The sequence below is a fragment of the Crotalus tigris genome, unplaced genomic scaffold (assembly GCF_016545835.1).
Source record: "Crotalus tigris isolate CLP2741 ecotype Arizona unplaced genomic scaffold, ASM1654583v1 scf7180000018827.215517, whole genome shotgun sequence".
Taxonomy (NCBI): domain Eukaryota; kingdom Metazoa; phylum Chordata; class Lepidosauria; order Squamata; family Viperidae; genus Crotalus; species Crotalus tigris.
The window spans coordinates 109354-122645 of record NW_024097217.1 but is presented as its reverse complement, the minus strand read 5'-3'; the positions used below and the strand labels follow the sequence as shown (position 1 = coordinate 122645).

Sequence of the window (13292 nt, the reverse complement as noted above, 5' to 3'; positions counted from 1 at the left end):
CCTTATAACCTTCTATATGCATCCTGACAGATTCTAGAGCAGAAGTCCCAACTTTTTGGGCACGAGGGACCGGTTACATGTAGAGAGGTTTTTCTGTGACTGGAGGGGGTGTGGTTTTGTGTGCTGCCTTCATCCCGCAGATGGGGCTTTGCTTGTTCGTGCGGCCCAGTTCTGGCATGCCATGGCCTGGTACCAGTCCACGGACCAGGGGTTGAGGACCCCTGTTCTAGAGTATTGCTATCCTGAACCTCTTTCCCTGTTCCCCATCTAACTCATCCAACATGAATGAGAAGGTGCCAAAAAAGCAAGATGGTGCATGCAATTAAAGCCCCACCTCTTTTATACATCTGTTGATACATGAACAAAAAGTTTGCATCATGATGGATGTATTTTGCCAACTTGGCTTTTTTTTATCCTTTACTCTCACACTCCATGGATGTTCTGGATGTAGACTAAAGAACAAAGATTGTGACTGAGAGGAATATAACAGAAGAACCAGGATGGAAACATAACTCCTCTTGACCAAGACCATGAGTACTGAGTGATATCTCATTGGAGATATGTTGCTACTGCATGAAAATAGCAAATTCAATTTTATATCATTTGGTATATCTTTTTTATCAAAAAGAAAATCAGCTTACCCAATTCAGTTTCAAAATTTTGTATGTTTCTAATTTTTTTTAAAGAGATATCTTTAGTTGACTTCATTTCTATATCATAATCTGACCCTGGTTTTTTTTTGCATGTAGAACTCTAAAATGGTGTGCAATAAAATCACATGCCCACCTGTGCACTGTGTCCATCCAACTTTTATTGATGGCGAGTGCTGTCCTGTCTGCTCTCACAGTAAGTATGCTACATTTTCCCAACTTGTGTAGTGCAGCTTCACATCATTGTATTCAAGATAAGCAAAAAATGGCAATTCAATAACTAAAGAATAAATGTGGTCACACAGGAAAATGAGTGCAGAATGAAATAAAATGGCGATTCTCCAAATGAAGAGCAAGGATCCTTACTGATATTCTTTTGCTGATATTCTTGGGTTATACTGCACCCCAAGAAATCATAGTAGCCTCAAATTTCTGAGATCTTGGAAACCAGTTTACAGCTGTCTCCCATGTCTCTTCCTCCAAAGAGATTGACAGCAAATAGAAAGAAAAACCTCCTAAATCTGTAGGTGCACTGACTGCTTGTGTTTTCTTGCTGTGCCATATAAGGCATGGATTGTATTGTTTATTAGGTAATATTTAATGATACAGCTGCAATTATGAGTGTCAGTTCAGTGGATAAGCAAACCTCATTTAACAGAATGCAATAAAAGTGTTTTTTTTAATCTCATGAAATTATTAATCAGTATGTAAAAATCATGTATTATTTACGATTAGAGATGATTAACCCTGTGCTTTATTCAAATACTTTTATTATAGTAAAGTATAATAAAGTGATTCAGCTAAATAGGTAATGCATTTTGCTCGGTCTTCCTTGATTTCATCTGGGTGAAGTTAGCCAATTACAGTTCTGCTGATCCTTCAAGGACACCACTAACAGGGACACAATTGAGCATTGAGCGTATTGCAAATTTTTGATAGATTCTACAGACCTTTGGTATACTATAATTTGTTTTTAAGACTATAAGGAATATCAGACTCTGCAGGCCTTTGATTTGGTCCAGTACTGTTCTGCTTAAGTTCTAAAGTTATCTTTGTTATCACACAGCAAATTCAAAGAGAGCTGAAGAGTGGTAAAGCTTGTATATTAGGCGTCTCATTTGCCATTTTTCCTTCTCTTCAAAAGTGTTGATTGTTTATCCTGATTCACCTGATGCAGATCCTGGTCATAAACAAATCAACCTCTACTGCAAAATCCAAAAGCTGTTGGGCAAAGCTTGCAGAAGAGAAGTGTCACCTTTCTGCCTTTTTTTTACAGCCTAAAAGGGATTGCTAACTATGCTGAATCAGTATTACAATATATATTTTGTCAGCAATACATGAGTCATTACTACTTTCTCCTCTTCGAGCTCTTCATATCGCAAACATATTTTACTTTCACTGTGGAAAGTCTCTGAAGAAGTAGGAATACTATATGGCATCAAAAGGAAGTGCAAGAGGGCTGTTCACTTCCAGCTGGATGATGTCTCAGTGCAAACTTTGCTCCTTGCATACTCATGTGCAGCACTACGGGTGCACATAAAAAAGTGAAAGTTGTGGCATGACATTGCAACGTATGTTTTGTCCTGTTGGCATCGGGAGGATTTTTGCTCTTGGTTCAATTAAACCCTGCAATTTGAAATGGTATAGCCTTTAAATAGGAACTTCATACTGGGCCTTTCTACTTCAGTTTTTAGTAGGGGTGTTGTTTATTTGAGAATTCCTCCATGTGTGATTCATACTCTAATTCAAAATCAAAACAAAGGGATGTTTTGGAAACTATCCTCTGTGATGTTTACAAAGGCCACTTTAAAAAAACAACGGCAATCTCTACGAATCTAGAACTAAACAGAGATGAGATAAACTAAATTACCACAACTTGCTGTACAATAATAACCACGTATCATTGGGCTTTGTGCTGCATGCCATTTTTGGAAAGTTAGCACTCTACAGAGCTTTGTTTGCATCTTCTGTCCTTCTGAATCTTAACCTATCTGTAAATTTCGGCAGGCTAATATTTGTAAATAACCGGACAGTCTCAGAGTATTTATGTCTCCTGATTTGCAGCTGACGATCGAGAGGAAGGCTGGTCTCCCTGGTCAGAGTGGACAGAATGCTCAGTCACATGTGGATCTGGAACCCAGCAGCGAGGAAGATCATGTGATGTCACCAGCAACACTTGCCGAGGCCCATCCATTCAGACCAGGACCTGCTCTCTTGGCAAATGTGACAATCGCAGTGAGTGTTACAATGCTTTATTTTACTTTGCATCCAAATAAAAGGACAGTAAATCTGGGATTAATCTTAAAAGAAGGATAAAGATGAGGTACCATGAGATTAATCACTTTTTAAGGTATGGTCAGTCCTAAATATCTTTACAGTTATCTAATTTTTTGCAGTATTTTTAGGGGGTACAATAGCTCCCCTGTTAAAGACACGGTGCTTATCACCTGGAAAGCTTGGGTTCGAGACCTGAGCACCATGAGCTCCCATTACTTGCCCCAACTCCTTGCCTACCTAGCAGTTCAAAAGCAAGTTAGTAGGTAAATAGGTACCTCTTCTGTGCATCTTTGGCAAATAGCCATGCTGACTACAGGACCATGTAAATGTCTGCAGACAATGCTGGCTACCTCAGCTAAAAAATGGAAATGAGTACTGCCCCCTGGGATTGGACATGACTGAACAGGGGAAAACTTTACCTTTATCTTTCCCTTTATTTTTCCCCAAGAGGGAATTGCTCAAGTGGCAATTGACTGGTGAAAATATTGCTCTGTCTGACCCAGATGGGTGTTTATAGTGTGCAATTTGTTGATATAGCTGGAACAGTGAGAGATATAATTATAATCATATCTTGAATTACAAACCAATTTATATACGCCTAGAAATAAATTGGAATTTCCCTTAGATTCTTTGGGGCTGAGGATGCAAGTTCATTATTATTTTTTTCTTTCTCTTGATCAGTACGTCAAGATGGCGGTTGGAGTCACTGGTCCCCTTGGTCTTCTTGTTCTGTAACTTGTGGAGTAGGCAATATCACACGCATACGACTCTGCAATTCCCCAATCCCACAGATGGGTGGGAAAGGCTGCAAAGGAGGTGGACGTGAAACTGAAGAATGCAAAAGGGACCCATGTCCAAGTGAGTTTGTTGACTGGAATCTCTGTCTTGTAATAGGGCCATATGCCTAGGCGTGAAAAGCACGGCCTGCAGAAAAGCCTTCCACGGGTATTATGAAAGAGTTCAAAATCTACATGTTCTACAGAGGACAGCATCTTCTTTGATAGAAGCTCTGCATGACATTTAGAGCAGGGCTTTTCAACCAGTGGTACGGGCACCACCTGTGGTACATTGGCACCTGGCAGGTGGTACGCGACCATCCTAGAAAAGTGGTAGCGGGGGAGGGGAATGAGCTGAACCGGTGGCAGCACTGCACAAGCCTGAGCAACAGATGGATAGAGCTGCAGGGCTGTCAGGGCTCAGCGGAAGCACCAGGATCAGCGCCAGGCTCCAGCTGGTGCTCGGCGCTGATCCTGGTGCTTCTGCTGAGCACAGAAGACGCACTGATCAGCTGGAATGTTGCAGCATCTCCAGGGTCTTGTGATTTACATTCAGATGCTTGGCAACTGATTCATATTGATGACGGTCACAGTGTCCCAGGGTCATGTGAAGTGACCAAAGTCTGCTGCAACCACCCAGCAGATGGGGGGAATAAAAACCAAACACCCCCCACCCCACCCCCACTTCCAATCCTCAACAGAAATGCTCACAACAATGAAAGCCTCGGACAGGAGGAAGAGCACTGCCGAGTGGGCAGGCAGGTGTCTTGCTCGGCTGTGGCTTGGGGGGCACGTTTTTCAGTGCCATTGTAACTTCGAACAGTCACTAAGCAACTTGTTGTAAGTTGAGGACTACCTGTACTTTATCACTTTTTTCCTTTTGGGGGGTCATCAAGTTTTTGACACCTTGCTAGGTGACTGGTGTACTAAGATATTGCCATATCCTAAAAGTGGTACAATGGGTGAAAAGGTTGAAAAGTCCTGATTTAGAGTGTGGATTTACCAGAGTTTCTAAATGCATAGAAGACTTCCACAAATAAAACTATCTTTTTTTTTTTAAGGTGGCCCATGGCATCAGAGTTAGTAAACTCATTCTTGTGCATCAGCCTTGCTTTTTTTAGGTTCACATGGAAGTCTGAAAAAGAAAAAGTTGCATAATGAATACAAGAGAGATACTGGGTTGACGTGAGGCGCTAAGCATATTTTTTGCATCACTACTGAAATGTGCATAGTCCTAGTGTGCAGTGTTATTATTCCAATAATAACCACTGTATGTCAACAACAATAGCTAGAGATAAATTTTGAGTATAACTTAGTGCTATCTAACGTGACTTGTTTAATTTACTTTAATAGAAAATGGGCATTTTTTCTTCATTACATTTTTCTTCTGAAATGCCATTAAACTATAGGTGTTTTAACTACAGTTACATCAAATGCAGTTCAGGATCACTTTATCCATTGGGATTGGTGAATTATGGTATATTATTAGTGAGTTCCTTTGAGGATGCAAATTGTGGAATATTGACAAGACAAAAAAAAGGAGCTTTATATTAATTGTACTAATGAATTGACCAGTTAAAATATGTGTGGTTACTGCAGACACTTATTGGTTGAATTCTGTTGCTTATGCTAAAATTTCATTGTCTGACTTCTTCCAGTCAATGGTCGATGGGGTCCTTGGTCTCCATGGTCTGGATGCACAGTTTCCTGTGGTGGGGGCATTCGTGAGAGATCTCGTCTCTGCAATAGTCCAGAACCTCAATATGGTGGAAAGGCCTGTGCAGGCGATGTCATTCAACGTGATATGTGCAATAAACAGGATTGTCCAATAGGTGAATATGGAATATACTGGAATGTCACATGAGTTCTAAACTAATATACTGTATCCCTGTGAGATATGTGGGCGGGGGAGTTGCAGCTCATTGATACATTAGCTGATTTACATATAGAAGGCACCGGATTCTAAATGAGTCCCTTCATATTGTATATACAGTGTTTAGCATTGCTGCCCTGGGTTTTAGTAGAAAAAGAAAAACCGAATAATCTATGAGCTGTTCATAAAGCTTTATTGAGTTAACAGAGACATTTTCCTGTGACAAGTCAGAATACATCAGTAGAAAATTATAAAAAATGAGAGTAAAAATATTTAAATTAATTTTTTAGCATATTTAATTAAATGTTATCACATTGGCTGATGTTTGGCATATTTCTATACCAAATCAATTACATAATACCAATATTTTAAAATTACTAATCAACATGTGTTTTTAAATCATCAATAAAATCTTGAGATTTATACTGACATTGATTCATTTGAATTTAATTAATTTAATTTTTATTCCCTTTTAATGCAGTCTATTATTTGTAATTATTTATAAAACCTAAAGAGAAATAAAAGAAAAGGCCAAACCATTATTTTTTGCCGATTTTTCTTGTGCCTCATCTGGACAAATTTAGAATAGAATCTTATTTAATTGAATTTCCAGCTTCAAAATATTTGTGCCTGGAGCAGCTGTTCCAACTTTAGTGGAAGTGTTCCATGACTATCTTGACCACCCCAGAAATGTTCTAAGCTTGAATCAGCCTCTTTCCCAGCTTATAACATCTGTTCTGACTTCTATAATGTTTGGAATATAGTAATGTCCACACACTTCCTACAAGGTCAGATCAACCTTTTTTTGAACTCAAAACATTTTAAACTGAAAACGTTTTTCACACTCTAAACAGAAATCAATACGGTGGATAATATAGAATGCAAAACAGTTTTTCTTCCTCATCTGCCCAAATAGCCTTAAAATCAGTTTCAACAGATTTAGAGGCTATCATTTTGAGGTTACATCAGCTATTGCAGAGAAGACGGGAAGCTACTTCTTCAGAAGCATTCATTATGAATTCTCTCTTAGTACTGTCACAGTGATGCTCTTTTATTGCATTTTGACAGATGGCTGTTTATCCAATCCTTGCTTTCCTGGAGCAGAATGCAACAGCTATCCCGATGGTTCGTGGTCCTGTGGTGCATGTCCTGCTGGTTATCTGGGAAATGGAACATTCTGTGAGGACCTTGATGAGGTAGATGAGTTTTAGTCTGTGTGAATTATTTGGATTCCACCTAGGGAATGCAGGTTTTCATTATTATTATTTGAAATGTCTGATTTAAAAAAAAAACTCACTTCTTTTTTCACTTTTTCCCCCTGGGGCAGTGTGCTGTCGTGCCAGATGTTTGCTTTAAGTTCAATCAGAACCATCGTTGTGTAAACACCAACCCAGGATTCCACTGCTTACCCTGCCCTCCTCGCTACAAAGGAACTCAGCCATACGGGGTGGGCTTAGAGGCTGCCAGAACAGAAAAACAGGTAAGTGCCAGAAGATAGGAGACATGTATACATTCTAGAAGTCTTGTTGTTTTAGAAAGAAAATTGAAAAAGGTAACATTCAAAACCAGCCCAGATGTTGACAATTAGACACAAAGCCATGTCTTCATGTAGAGAATACAGAATAACAGAGCTGGAAGGGGCCTTGGAGATCTTCTAATCCAACCCCATGCTTAAGCAGAAGACCTTATACCACTGGTTCTCAACCTCTGGGTCGCAACCCCATTTGGGGTGAAACAACCATTTCACGGGGGTCGCCAAACAACGCAGTCCGCCATTTTTTCCCCTTTTCCTTAGCTGTGCTACTCCCTTTTATTCTACTGGCTTTTGAAAGCCAATAGAATAGACTCTCTTGAATAGAGTCTAATTCTATTGGCTTTCAAAAGCCAATAGGAATTGTCTAGGCTGTCTCTGCCCTGCTGAGCCTGCCAAAAGTCCCATTCTGCAAATGGTGCTGCAAGTTGTCTGCAGCGAAGGCAAGCTGTCTGGAAGTTTCCACCCCTCCCTGCTGACCAACTACTAAAAATGTAAGTAAAAGAGGGCCAGGGGTGGGAGGTGGGAGGCCGGCGGGTGCAGGGAGGGTTGCTGGCGCACGTGGGGCCCGGCAGGTGCCTTACCTCCCTTGGGCTGGGCCAGCTGGTGGCCCAGCCGGTGGTCAGCCTGCTCCGTCTCTGCCACTTGCCAGCTACGCCTCGGCTGGCGCAGGGGGCAGCACCATGCATGCGTGGCGCTCCCAGGCAGAGAAAGTCCTCGACTTACGACCGGTTGGGTAGTCCTCGACTTACGACCAGTTGGGGGTCGCGGCATTAAAAAGATTGAGAACCACTGCCTTATATCATTCCAAACAGATAGCTGTCCTGTCTCTTCTTAAAAACTTCCAGTGATGCAGCCTCCACAACTTCTGGAGGCAAGCCGTCCCACAGGTTAATTGTTTTCATTGATAGGAAATTTCTCCTTAATTTTAGGTTGGCTCTCTCTTTGATAAGCTTCCATTTGTAACTTCTTCTCCTGTCTGCCACATAATAGGTCAACCCTCTCTTCTCTGTGGCAGACCTTCAAATATTGGAAGGCTACTATCATGTCACTCCTAGTTCCTCTCTTCATTCGATTAGACATACCCAGTTCCCACAAGCGGTCATATAGATTAAATTATGGATTAAAATACTAAGTCACAGAAGTAGATTAAAGCAATGTTTTTCAACCTCAGCCACTTTTAAGAATTCTGAGAGTTGAAGGCATTACATCTTAAATGTGCTAAAGTTGAGATATACTGGATTAAAGGAAAATGTTTCTATTGGTCAAGCTTGGTTTCTGGTGCCTGCATGAACATATCCACAACAACTTCAAAAGGGAGAGGAGAAGTAGCAACAGGCCAGACTGACTAAGGGAAAATGTAGAGCCTCTGTTTTTTCTGATTTTTGTCAAGAACCTCCCTTCCCCAAGGTCCATTTTGTGAAGCTGTTTGACATAGCCATATACTTTTCTGAAAGATCTCTCCATTTTCTAAAAAGCCACATTTTCCCCCAGATTTTTGTTACCTTTTGTTACCTTTATTCAGTCATCATCCATTTTCTGACTTATACAGTTTATGGGTTCTAAATGTAAACTAATATTAAAAGTATGATATCAAAGTTATAATGTAAGCCAATAGCAAAGTAGAAACAGCAGCTGTGACTCATTCAAAGGAAATGGTTGTCTGTTAGCTGTGTCTATGGGATCTTTAAAAAGCAATTTATTGGTTGGTTGCCTGATGAAACACTGAATGTCACCATCACTTCTGGTGACATCATGGACATGCCTAAGCAACGCTTTTGGCAATGGCTTGAAAAGAGCTTACCATTCCCCCTTCCAGAATTTCTTTCTCTTTTCCTGAAATTACATAGGAAATGGATAGGGCTGAATGTTCTTGCCTCACAGTAAATTTTATATTGTTTAATTACATCCAGAAGTCTGCAGATGTGAGAGATAAACTTGTGAAGGAATATGTCATTTGACTTAAGGCTACGCTTTAGTTAAAGAGAGGCTTATTCGTAATTGCTACATTGACAGCAGCGCTTAACGTACTAACTCCACAAGCAAATGTTGCTTGGGTCTTTGCCCAAGTTTTTAATGAAAGATGATTATATCTGGATCCAGCTACAAAACGTGTGCTCAAGGCTCAACAATTGATAGGAAATTAAAGCATCTGTTTCTTTGCTGTTCTGTTAATCAGGAGTTTTGGGTGTCCTATTTGCATAATGATCTGCTTTTCAGGTATGTGAGCCCTCCAACCCTTGCAAAGATAAAACACACAGTTGTCACAGTTCAGCTGAGTGCATCTACCTGGGGCATTTCACCGACCCTGTGTACAAGTGTGAATGTAGAACAGGCTATGCTGGTGACGGATTCATCTGTGGGGAAGACTCGGACTTGGATGGATGGCCCAATAGTAACCTGGTCTGTGCTGCCAATGCTACTTATCACTGCATGAAGGTAAAGTATATGAAGTAGAGCGCTCCTAAGGGTCTAAACCAGAGGTCTTCAAACTTGGTCCTTTTATGACTTGTGGACTTCAACTCCCAGAATTCCTCAGCCAGGCACACTGGCTGAGGAATTCTGGGAGTTGAAGTCCACAAGTCATAAAAGGACCAAGTTTGAAGACCCCTGGTCTAAACTGAAAATAGGGTGTTAATTTTTAAATGGTCTTCCACGAGGGCTGGCTTTATCATAGTGACTTTATCAAGCTTTATCAAGCTTCAGTTATTACTTCAATCTAATTCTGAATCTGGAATAAGAGCAGTCCAGAAAACGTGGAAATTATTCCTTTTTTACTGTTTGTTAGGCCACTATAGATAGAAAGAATATAAATGATATATTTCTCTAATCTATCTATAATTTTAACATATAGTCTTCCATGTTCTTTTCCTTTTCCTGTTTTGGGGCCTATATTAATTACATTGAAGTTAATTAATTAATTAATTATATCAGCAAGTCAGCCAAATATATACCACACCAGAAAAATCTATATTAAATATAACTTTTACTAAAACAAAATAATCAAACAGAATAAAATGCCAATGTACAATGCAGCCCAATATCAAGTGAACTGAAATTACATTCTCTAAAAATATATGAAGTACAGTACTCCATAACTCTGAAACATGAGTGATTTTTTTTTAAAAAAATTAGAAGTTAAATTGAGTTTCATTGGCAAATTTTATGTTATTAAGAATTTAGAATCCACTTTTCCAAATATACAAATCTGTAAGCAATATTTGAACAAATGCAACAATCAGAGAACTGCATAGCCCCAAATGTAACTGTGCTGCAGATTCAATATTAATTTGGAAGGGAGCAAAAACATTAATGAGCAAAGCATAATTGTCTATTTTCATTATTTGAAACATACTCAGTTCCTTATTGCTTTTCTTTCTGTACCTTACTTAAAATTTTTGGCTAATGGGATGTTCATAATCTGCAGATTGAAGATAACTGCATAAATCTGTGTAATGAATGTATTTCTGTTCTTTAATGACTAAGAAACAATGTTAGATTTTCACTTAACCTCATAATTCAGATACCATATCCATCTATACTTACCATTCATTTTTGTGGGGGGCAGTTCTTTTCATTAGTACAGTCTAACTAATTAGGCTAATCTATTTAGAAGGCATAAATTTAAAGTCTAAATTATTTAGAAGATATTCTTCCCAACAGCTCAGCCCATAGCTAGATTTAACTAGATTTAAATGGCTTCCTTTGAGAATCTACCAGAAACATCAGGTAGTAGATGTCATTTGATATTATGACAATTTAGCAATATTAATAGCAATATTAAGGCTTCTTTCTCTTAGCACTTGAAAGTTTACAAAAAGACATAAATACTTTTTTTTTTATTGAAAAAGTTTTAAAAGTTTTACAAATAAACAACCAAAAACAAATCAACCCTCACCCAATCCCTCCCAAACCCACCCCTCCCTCCCCCCTCCCCGAATTTCCCAGAACTGAATATAGGCTTATTTAAAATTTTAAAAAACCTAAACAAATTTTTACAACTTATAAAATAATTAATAATAAGATATATGTGACATAAGCATTAAAAAGAAAAATACTTAAAAAAGAAAGAAAAAAGAGAGGAAAGAGAGAGAGAAAGAAAAAGAAAAAGAAAGAAAGATAAAAAAATAAAAGGAAAAAAGAGAGAGAAAACAAAAGACAGGAAAAGAAAAGAAAAAACTATCTATACAAGTTATGAAAAAACTAAATGATATTTTTCCATATCCAAATTATATTGTATAAAATTTATCCATTTTTCCCATACAACAAAAAATTTCTCTTGAGATTGCTCCTTTAAGAAAGCCGAAATCTTTGCCATTTCCGCCAAGTAAGAAACTTTATAAAACCACTCTTGTAAAGTAGGCAAAGATTCCTTCTTCCAATATTGTCCTACTAACAGCCTTGCGGCTGTAATCAAATTTAACATCAATATAACTTCCTTAGCATCACAATCAGTAACAATACCTAATAAAAATAATTGTGGGGTAAATTTAACCCTCCTTCTAAAGATTCTTTGAATATTCCACCATATCTTAATCCAAAAAGCTTTTATATTTTTACACGACCACCAAATATGATAATAAGTAGCGTCCAAACAACCACATCTCCAACATTTAGGCTGTAGATCAGGGTACATAATAGACATTTTTTGTGGATCAAGGTGCCATCTATAAAACATTTTATAAAAATTCTCTCTTAAGTTCTGCGCTTGTGTAAATTTAACATTCCTCACCCAGATAAGTTCCCAAGTATCCAATGGGATTGGTTCACCAATATTTTGTTCCCATTTAATCATACAATCTTTGATTAATTCAGATTCTGAATCCATTTCCACTAAAACCCCATAAACCCTCTTAATATGAGTTGGTCTTTGATCCCTTACTTGTTTAAAAAGATTTTTATCTTCTCTAAGCCAACCCATATTACGGTCCGTCTTCCATCTATCCACTATTTGTCTATATTGAAACCATGAATAAGTAATGTTTTCATGTACTAAATCTTCCAAAGATTTTAACTGCCAATTTTGACCATCCCATCTAAGTAGTTGTATATAGGAAACCGTATCCATCTTAACTCCTCTCTTTATCCCCTCTATCACATGCCAAGGTATAGCCCATAATGGTATTTTAAAATCACTTTTATAATATTTCCTCCACACCCTAAGCAAAGAAATCCTTATAATATGAGATTTAAAAACCCGATCCACTTTTTTATTAAAAATTAAATAGGCATGCCATCCAAAAAGTAAATCCCAACCCTCCAAATGGAGTATTTCTACATTTGTTAAATTCATCCAATCACTAATCAATGTTAGGACCACAGCGTCATAATATAGTTTCAAATTTGGTACCTTGAGTCCACCTCTCTCACGAAAATCTTGCATAATTTTAAGTTTTACCCTTGTTTTTTTCCCTGCCCAAATAAATTTGTTAATACCTTTCTGCCATTCATTTAAATTAAGTTCATTCTTTAAGATAGGTAACATTTGAAACAAAAAAAGAAATTTTGGTAGAACATTCATTTTGATAACTGCAATTCTACCCATAAGAGATAACTGTAAGTTATCCCAATTCTTTAAATCCTTCTGTACCCCAATCCACAACTTTTCATAATTGTTTTTATACAATTTTGCATTAGAAGCAGATAATATGACCCCAAAATATTTTACCTTATCAACAACTTCAAAGTCTGTTAAGTTAACCAAGGTCTGTTTATCGCAATTAGTCATATTTTTGGGTAATATTTTAGTCTTATTATTATTAATTTTAAAACCTGAAACACACCCATATTGATGAATCAACTGTAATAATTTTACTACCGAGTAAGTAGGTTGAGACAAAGTAACAACCAAGTCATCTGCAAAAGCTCTTAACTTATATTCTTTTTTATTAATCTCTGTTCCTTTTATTTCTTGAGACTCCCGAATTTTAATCAACAAAATTTCCAATGTTAAAACAAATAATAACGGAGATAATGGACATCCCTGTCTTGTACCTTTTTCTATTGTAAAAACCTCTGACAAACCCCCATTAACAATAAGTTGAGCAGTCTGTTTTTGATATATGTTAGATAAAGCTTGTAATATATTTTGTCCAAAATTCATCTCCTTGATTAAACATAACATAAACTGCCAGTTCAATTGATCAAAGGCTTTTTCAGCATCCAAAAATATCAGCCCTGCAGAG

The 13292-nt window shown here is 37.9% G+C and overlaps 1 protein-coding gene across 1 annotated transcript in view; it reads left to right on the top strand.

Annotated features, from left to right (window-relative positions):
- The window catches only part of THBS2 (thrombospondin 2), a 56799-nt gene that overhangs the window by 19452 nt on the left and 24055 nt on the right, over nt 1-13292 (top strand). Inside the window, exons 7-13 of the mRNA XM_039356684.1 lie at nt 750-846; nt 2715-2885; nt 3609-3785; nt 5362-5535; nt 6645-6772; nt 6904-7056; nt 9328-9546. Coding sequence (XP_039212618.1) covers nt 750-846; nt 2715-2885; nt 3609-3785; nt 5362-5535; nt 6645-6772; nt 6904-7056; nt 9328-9546 — 1119 coding nt within the window. The remainder of the gene's footprint in view (nt 1-749; nt 847-2714; nt 2886-3608; nt 3786-5361; nt 5536-6644; nt 6773-6903; nt 7057-9327; nt 9547-13292) is intronic.